The sequence below is a fragment of the Silurus meridionalis genome, chromosome 28, assembly GCF_014805685.1.
Source record: "Silurus meridionalis isolate SWU-2019-XX chromosome 28, ASM1480568v1, whole genome shotgun sequence".
Classification (NCBI taxonomy): Eukaryota; Metazoa; Chordata; class Actinopteri; order Siluriformes; family Siluridae; genus Silurus; species Silurus meridionalis.
In genome coordinates, this window is record NC_060911.1 from 6,042,694 (window position 1) to 6,052,248 (window position 9,555).

General features: G+C 34.3%; 1 protein-coding gene across 1 annotated transcript; it reads right to left on the reverse strand.

Annotated features, from left to right (window-relative positions):
* Positions 1–3,487: 3,487 nt before the first annotated feature.
* Positions 3,488–9,308, reverse strand: sb:cb1081 (sterile alpha motif domain-containing protein 9). The gene is made up of 4 exons (XM_046842710.1): positions 9,067–9,308; positions 7,265–7,415; positions 6,790–6,870; positions 3,488–4,977 (listed from the first exon to the last, which is right to left on the reverse strand). Exon 4 carries the CDS (start codon positions 4,921–4,923, stop codon positions 3,862–3,864), a length of 1,062 nt encoding a protein of 353 aa, XP_046698666.1. The 5' UTR covers positions 4,924–4,977; positions 6,790–6,870; positions 7,265–7,415; positions 9,067–9,308; the 3' UTR covers positions 3,488–3,861.
* Positions 9,309–9,555: the final 247 nt, after the last annotated feature.

The following is a 9,555-nucleotide window of genomic DNA, read 5'->3' on the forward strand; positions in this document are numbered from 1 at the left end:
GATTCAGCTGCAACCAGAGTGACATTTCTAAAATTAAAAGCCATGTAGGTCGATGCCACACTGTATACCATGACCGTGATTATTGGACAAACAGAACATACAGAACTCACAATCTAAATGTAAGTTACACCCTTGTCTAGATAACTAGCTAAGCTGATAAAGTATTTTTGAAGCACACATTTTAGCAAATATTATTTCAACACTGCACATTGGAACAATGCATCTTTACACAAAAAGACTGAGAATATAAATGTCAAAAAATATATTTATTTCCCTATAGGTATATTCCTAATGAACAAGCCAGAACCGATGTTGAATAAAACCCAGTCCTCATTTGGGTGACACCATATAGTGTGATTATAAATAAATATCTTCTATGATGTGCATATACAGTCCAAAATTTGATTAATTAAAGTCCATAGCTTTCTTATGGTTTCTAAGTGGAACACATCATAATCATATTTGTCATTAAGTTGTACATTCTCAGCAGTAGAGTGGTTTCCAAGTGATGAGAACTCTATCACAAAGAAGGGCATCAAATAGGGCAGAGAGACAATGTTTCTGTTCTCATATTGATAACTTTTTTACATGCTGTCTTTGGTTTGTTGAAGTGTATTCAACTCTGGTCTCCAAACCCTCCATTGGCTACTGTGTGTTTAGTCTAAAGGTTTGCTAAATAGTAGCCTATGGCATAAGACTTATCTTAATTTTGCTTGAGGCTATACTGTTCAGTAGTATGCTTTTCTGTATTTATGCTTGTATTTATCTATGGAAAGAATTACTTTAGAGTATACAGTGTGTGTCTTTTTTTGTGCAAATGTTTCTAACATTTAAAATGCAGTTACGGTTAACAATAAGACTAAAAGTGCAATGCAGTCAAAAAAAGCAATAAGTCAACATTTAATTAAGACACAGTGTTGAATTAAGCCTTAAAGTGTTAATTGTGTCAGATTAACTCAGATTACAAGTTTTAGCTAGGAATTCATTGCCAAAATGATTAAAAGAGGTCATTTAATGCTTGGGATTGTTTTATTTATATCTATGCATCATCAAAAACATACATCACATTTAATAGCATAGTGTTTTAAAAATTTTATTTACCTACATGCTCAATGAAAAAAAAACAAAAAAAACCAATATCCAGATAAGGCCCCTTAAACCAACATTTTTAAAAAGCTAATAGTATATCTGTTGAAATACAAATAGGTTCCATATATTTTAGAAATTGCAAAAAGGAACAACTACAAAAGCAAGTGACTTATTAGGCATTATTGTTGGACTACCAAGCTGTTTAAGATAGAACAGCAATGTCACAAGTATATAAGGTCATGATATTTCAGGTAATTGTTGTTGCATTTAGTATTATTAGGTTAATAAAAAATTAAGAAATTAAGTAAGTGTGCCAGGAATTAAAGTGTGTGGTACATACTGAGGGAAGTACTGAAAGTTGAGTTATAAGCACTACAGACTTCAGTTACATAACAAAGTATAATGTGACAAAAATTGCAAGTATCTTATTTAAGTGCTAATGAATCTGACCTTAAATGATCCAGTCAGTACAAAGTTACCGTAATACATTACAGTGAAAAGTGTGTTTTAGGCTGTAAATACATTTAATGATGAAATCATGTAATGTCATTTGAGATCATTAAAAAAATACATCAGTATAAATTCCTTAAAAAGTCCACACAAAAGTGATTTTTTTCACATATAGGACATTAAATGAGACAGCTGAAGTTTTGTAAATGAAGTATTTTGTATAAGCTGAATGGTGCCCTATAAAGTCAATTTGCTATTTTGACACATATAACCCACATAAATGAAAGGTATGAATGCAAAAAAAAAAAAAATTCCTCTGTAAATATTTTGGTCATCACTTTTGGACTTATGTTGATTATCTTAATACACCCTAGACTTGTAATATTGTAGTAAATATGTAGTAAATACAGTACAATAAGATAAAAAGTTAAGTATCATATCATTACTGTTATATCAGAGATTTATTCAGATAAAATCAGTGCCTAGGATCATATTGAACGGTTGATGGTTGTCCAGCAAAAGTTGGCCTATTTCTAAGTTCTACTGATTAAACTGACCCTCCACCAGTAATGCACTTTATAAAAAGTTAAGGATCCTAGATAGATTCATTGATGGAGGTTAATAGAGGTTAATCTTACATAAAGTTTCTTTCATTCAATCTCTGTATATTCAGTGAACCTCAATGTTCTCCTATCTAATGTATTTATCTTCAGCTTTATTGCTCATATTTGATGTTGTAAGCCACAGGTCCACTGATCTTAAGGCTAAGAAAGAAGGAAACCTTTCCTGAACCATGCACACTGGCTGGATGATCGGCAGAAATCTCAATCTCCTTAGATCCTTCCACAGCAAATATTTTGTTATTTCTCACCTCTCCCCTCACACGGCGTAGTTGTGAGATTTCAACTTCTCTTATTCCTTTTATTAGATTGTCAATCGAAGTTGGGTCTAGACATGACTTATGGATAAATCTTTGTGGTCCCTGGCTTGCAGAAAGAAAGAAGAGAGGCAGCAGGTAACGAGAGCGTAGGTAATGTTTGTATGTCATTTCAAATGAAGCATGCATATATCTAATACATTCTGATATGTCCAGACTGTTAGATCTGTTGTGTTGTGAATCAGGCCAAAAGAGCAGAAGGACTAAGAGGCAGAACTCTGGACTCCTTTTATCTTTTTGTTCTGTCCAGAGCTTTTGTAGCATTGCCTGAAGTTCTTCCAGTGGTCTGAGTGCTGTGGATGCGTCATTCCTTTGACTTAACATGACATTTGCAACAATGTAGTTTAGGACATTTTGGGGATCACTCTGTAAATGCAAATACATTTCTTCCCATTGTTCAGTTATCAGTTCCAGTTCAATGTTCTCGGCTTGTTTGTTGAGTAATCCTGCAAATGTGCTGGCCTTTCGTTCTTTGAGGATTTGAAGTGCTGATTTGTTCTGTTGGGACTGTGTTACAAATTTTCTGTAGCATTCATCAACTTCTCGCTCAAAGTATTCTGGTTCGTCTTTGTAGATGCTCGGCTTTGAGTAAAGGAGATACCACTCAAAAAATTCAAACTTGTGCTCAACGTTTTTTCTTAAACCTGTAATGAAATCCTTATACTTTTGACACTTGCCTTTTCCATAGGAGTTGAGAAAATTGTTTGGAGCACTTTCCTCTGAAAGTACCATGGACCATTCACTGTGAAGGGGTGTGATATGGTCAAAAAGGATGTTTGCCACTTGCATGTAACCGAAGATGCCCCGGTTGTTGAAGATAGTAGATATGGTTGTTATACCATGTTCTTGCATTTCAGATGACCCCTCCTTCTTTGCAACATTTTCCTCAACTTGAAAAACCTCAGTTGCTTTTTTTCCATTATGCAAGATTTTTCTAGCATATGCTTCATCTCTTTCTGCTCTACAGACAACATTTCTCAAATGGTTTTTATGCACTTGTCCAAGGGTGTCTCTGATAAAGGAGTTTTTTTCATCCCTCATAACTGCCATTTCAGCCCAGTGTTTAGCTTTAGCATAATTATTTATCTCAATGTAACAGAAACGGGCAAGAGCTTGTGGAAAGAATGGATCCGTTGTAAATGTCTTCGACGCCATTTTCAACACTGCAAAACACATGGATTCTTGTTCTTCAGTTTTTATGTCTAGGATCAGTCTGGAGAATTTGGTAGGTCTTCCATGCCTAACTCTCTTTGTGAGTAATCCTTTGATAGTTTTTACCAAAATTGGAGGCATGTAATTTCTGCCCAATTCTACCATCAGTTTCAATGTAATGTCACTTCTGGTTACCCCAGCATCAGTTAACAATCTTAGGCATTCCTGAGCAATCATAGGATGTACCATTCGTACATGCATGGTCTCAATGTTGTCATTTCCTTCTTTTGTTGAGAACAAGACCAAAAAGTCTGTGTAGAGCTGCATCTGTTCCTCAAAAGAGAAATTATCAGATTATTACGTTCCCTCCTTAAGAACATCTGACAAAGATCTTGTGGGAGATCAGAGCCAGGGACATATGAATTAACCAGTGCTAAAAATGCCAAAAGTTGTTGTGTGCGGGGCCTGTTTTTTTTTTGGAATGGCTGAAGATTTCTGCAGACTTCTGTAACGTAAGACGAATCGTAATTTCTCTGCATAATGTTAAAGGCATAAAGTTCAGTATGCCTGTCTCCATAATTTTGAATGATGGAAGACTGTTTTGTTGTATATCTCTCTTTCTCTGCCTCGGAAAGCTTTGAGGATAGTTTCACATATTGTGCTCCTTCTGTCAAGTCTGTGTGGTGAAGACAGTTTAAAATGATGACCACAGGAATTGCAGCAGTGATATTATTTGCTTTAATTTCATCACAGAGCTTTTCTTCAAGTTTTACTTGAAACAAATCTTCCTCATTTGTGTAGTTTCCATCCAGAAGAAGGAGAACAGTGTTTTGCTTTTCTAAACCACCTGCTCTAAATAACAACAGCACTTGCTTTGCAATTACTCTTGTGTCCATTGTGGAATCTAGTAATTTGGCACACCTGAGCTTTTTTCTCTGGTCCCATAGTAACTGCATGGCTAGGGTGGACCCCCCACTACCAGGGTCATGCAGCAAATTGATTTTAGCAATGCTTCTTCTTTGCTTTCTAGTTTTTTGGATCTTTTCTTGAAGCTCATCATACAAATCCCGCCTGACAAAAGGGGAATTCTTGTGTTCGGCCCAATAGAAGTTCAGCCATTGAGGTGGGGCACCTTTGTAAAACTCAAATTCCATCTTTTCGGCATTTGTTGGAATGATGATTTCATTCTCATATTTATTAGCCCACACTACATCAAGAGTGGACAGCTGGTCTCTGTCTTGAGTATGTATAGGTATTTGCCCACCATGGTGTGCAGGAACAGTATAATTTGCCATGAGACCTGAGTTCTGAGGTTAACCCTGGGTTGACTTTGATTCTGAAGTGCCTTGCTGGAAAAAATAAGAGAAATCATCAGTTGGGTTTGGTTTGTAAACTCAAAAATAGTTTGTCATATGATTCTTTGCCCACCTATTGCTCATTCATGATAATTTGCACATTCTTGGGTATATATTATTCACAATGCATTGTGTGAGTAGTGCAGAATTTGTTTTTTGGGTTTTATTTTTGCCTTTCTCAGTTGCTGTCGGTTCACATTGTTGTTCAGGTTTTGCATCCACTTCCTGAATATCCTTCATTACATGACAGTCAACATTAGCTGTTTCTGCAATTTTAGCTGGTAAATCACACCATTCCTGCAGCTTTTTTTGTTTTTTTTTTGGGGGGGGGAGGGTTGGGTACGGTGGTTTGGAACTTTGTTCTTTACACATAGTACTTATGGCTATTTACTAAGTTGTTCTGTAGTTTCATTTCAGTTTCTCATGTTGAATATCTTTCAGTGTTTAGTAATGTCAAAATACATTCAATAATGTTTTATGTTGCAATAAGTTTAAGTGTTTTGAGAAGCAGCAGGTAATGATTTAGCTTTGTCTTCATTCGAATAAATAATTGTTAACAATGTATGTGCAATCTTGATTTAAACAGTAATCTTAAATGCTTTGTCTCATTTTAAATCAGAATATATAATGGACAATTCTGAAATTAAGAGGAATTTTCTTGTTGATTTCAATATCTTTTCACACAAATTAAAAAAAAAAGCTAGTTTTAAGTTAATTCGATTAAATTGACTGTTTAAAATACGTGTTTTACTGCTTATTTTATCACATTTTGTGCTTTTCTAAAGCTTAGATATGTTTTCATATTTTAAAAAAATGTACCAAGTGCAATTATCTTATTACACTGGCATACATTTTAACTTGTTTCTAGCCTGTAACTTCTAAAATCACGCATTTATTTCTTATATTTAGAAGGTTGTTTTTATGCAGTGTGCAGGTGAGGCATTTAGTGTTTATCTTTTGTCCCATTGAAACGTTGTGTACACAAATTTTAAATAAACAGTCAGACATACATGTTAATAAAGAAGCCCTGCTAGTTCTAGTCCACAGGTGCAGTTACCTTTGGTAATCAAGTCTCCAGATACATTTTCGACCACAGTATATTTAGGAGAATCTGTCAGTAATTTCTCTTGTAAGAATTTACTACCAAATCTTACCCAGTTACATATTTCAGGACTTTCACTCAATCTGTTTTTCATAACTCTGTTTCATTTAAAACAAGATGATGTTGTTTATAGCATGATGTTTGTATTGGCATATTCAACACTTCCTCAGCTTGTAAGACTCATTGGAAATAATTACGAGTTATTTAATTAAGTCAGTTATTTAGGTTAAGTAAAACTTCAAGTTAGTGTTTACAGTCTTAATCTATCATTTAGACTGTCAGATTACACAAATCATTCATTTTAAGAAGAAGGGCAACGTTTTAGACTTTAAAAACTTTAGACTGCCTTTTAAGACAAACACTTGCTTATTAATGGAAGAATTGGACACCCCATTCTGCAATTCTAAACCTTGATTCACTGTTTGTTTGAGATTTTCTAGTTTGACTTGGTGGTTTTGACCATGTGTATAACATGCTTTTGCTCCTGTGTATGATTAGGGATTATGCCTATTTACTTCTGTTTGCTTCTGTTTTAACACCTGCTACTTTGATAATCATGGATAGCTCATGATTAAGGATTTTCTATAAAATAGACAATTGAAATGTCTAATTAAAATAAATACATAATAATTATTTTTTATGCTATATTATTATAAAAAATTATTGTCCACATTATTATTATAAAAATAATCACTTAATCTTACCATGCACAAGTTCTGAATATCAGAAAGTCCCTGCTGGTGGCTGAAGTCTGACCACTGGCAATCTTGCGTTCACTAGTAGAACTGAGAACCCACAAGGATAAATGAGTTTAATGCCTGCGGCATGTCAAACATTACACAGTAATTTTGAAAAGTTTCAAAAGTTACACTGATTTATGACTTCCTTATGTTACATGTCTGGTTACGGTCTAGAAATGTAATGAATTAAAAAAAACATATAAGCATAATTAAATTCAATTTTGACATTTGACAAAAAAAAGGTTTAATGTTTTTATGGTTATCCCTGAAAAAAAAAACATTTAGGAAGCCAAATCGCAATTATTTAATGTACTATTTAAACAGCCAGTGCTGCTTTATATATAAAAAAAAAAGCCAGTGCTGTTTTCATACAGAAGAGAAGAGAAGAGAAGAGAAGAGAAGAGAAGAGAAGAGAAGAGAAGAGAAGAGAAGAGCTTACCTGTGTACTCAAAGGTGTGTACTCGGAGTGCGTCCTCTGTGATTTGATTGTGTGTCACTTTAAATAGCACAGCAGGATGCAGCCCCACTTTTTTTATTCAGTGATTTGCAGTAGGTTTGTTTAACTCCACCCAACATTCTTGACCTGTGCACTGAAACAAAAGTGAAAAGAATTACAAAGACTATGTTTACTGTTTCTCTGAAATGAAAGTGAAAACTGCTGTAGAGATTTTGCAAACAGAGACCCTTTAAGTAAATCAGTGTCAATGATTTTGCAGGCTTTAATACACATTTAAACTTTAACTAAACAAGGATTTCAGTGTGTTTCCTCGTAGGTTAATTTTGATATATAGCATTGCAAAGTCAAATACTTCTACAGTAACAAGGTGTTAATTTCATCCTGGTTATATACGGATTGGTCATTTAAAAAGTCACTGACATATTGTTAAACTGAAGACTGCTGATGGAAAAACATCTAAAAAAGAGACGAAAAATAAGCAAGATTAAGAAAAAATATAAATTAAACAATAAAGTAACATTTAAATAAAGTATACAAAGTCACTGTAAATTAACAGGACATTTATTAAAATTAGTTTTTTTCTGTTCACATGAATATATTGTAGTACAATGTCAGATCTGTATTTAGTATACAACAATATTTATGAGTTAATGGAAGCATAAAATGGAAACTTCTTAAATTTCCACATGCTTTCCTTGAATTGAAAAATGAGCAATGCAAAACAGGTTTAAGTTCTAAACACATTACATAGTGTACATTTCTTTACAAGGACACACCATTTCTTGTTACTCTCTTAGTTTCTAAGTAGTCAGACGATACCCAGTAGAAAGCTCTTATGTTATTAATCAAGCACCGAAAACTGAATAAACTAGTTTAACTTGAGATGATGTTGAAATATGTTTTTTTTTTTTTAATCCGTTCAGCATTGTCAGCTGATGCTATGCATCAGTTGGAAATATAGTAACAGGTAAAAGAAATACTTTTATATTTTTTTTATAATTTTAAATACAATTTACAAACCATGTTATTAAACATCTGAGCTTACGTTGTCAGTTTTTATTATACATTGAGTATAGAGTAGTAGTGTATCGTATATAGCTCTGAAGAAATATCTAGGAACCAAATGAAGTCTGCTTGAACATAGGTGACCACGTTTCTGAAGATTAAACCAGAATATTACAAAAAATATTGATGTCATATCTTTTGTCAAAACATGGCATGACAGTTTCAGAGTACAGAGATTGTACAGCACCATAAAAGGTATTTGCCCCTCCCAACTTTCTTATGTGCACATTTGGCACATTAAACGGTTTCATTTTTAAAAGATTATTTCATGTATCCCATGTGACACAATTACTGCCACCCTACACGTAATTCAAAAGTGGCTTTTTACTTATAGCATATACATTACAGCACAGCGAAATTCTTTCTTGACATATCCCAGTGATGTTGGAAAACTCTGGTAGGCTATAAAAACAACATTCCTGGAGCAGAACAGGGTAAGGGCCTTGCTCAAGGGCCCAAGAGTAGCAGCTTTTTAATACTGGGGCTTGAAATCCCCACCGTCCAATCAGTAAACCAGAAACTTAACTACTGAGCTACAGTTCCCCTAAGCGATTCTTACTAACATTATTGCACTCGATTGCTTCCTTGACTACCACCTGACAACCAAGTATCAAAAATTTCTGGGTATGTTTTTTTTTGTCACAAAAAGGGCTACACAAACAGAAAACTAGCTTTTGCCCTGTTCATGACCAAAGTTTACCCTCCACATGCGTGTGTACCTTTTAAGCTCTGCCAGCTATGCGTCTTTCTTTCTCAAGCGACTGAAAGCACAAAGAAACCCACAGACATAAACTCGTAGTAATCAATGAATTCTGATAATCATGCTGCTTGAATTCTTATCAAATTGCTTTTCTTAATAAATCTAACTAACATTCTAAATTACACAAGGAATAAAAATCAAGTAGTACTACCTTGTGTCCTAACTCGTGGCTCTTCACTACAACAAAGCAGTTACCAGGAGGAGTGAAGGTTATTGTGTTTCCTCTAAGATACATGACTCTACCTGCTTTAAACTCCTGCTTTCAGCTGCTGACAGGAGGCAGCATAAAACAATTAGAGAAATTTGTCTTGAAAAATGAGCTCACAGACAGCCATGATAAGTTATATTGTGGTGGTGGTGTCACTTTAAAATGATACCACCAGGACACGCCTTTGTATTCATAGTGTTGTGATACCTCGTACAATCTACATATAAAATATTGGTCACA

Bases quoted from the DNA above. Each gene is read 5' to 3' on its own strand.
- sb:cb1081 (XM_046842710.1), bottom strand. From the start codon at position 4,923: ATGGCAAATTATACTGTTCCTGCACACCATGGTGGGCAAATACCTATA.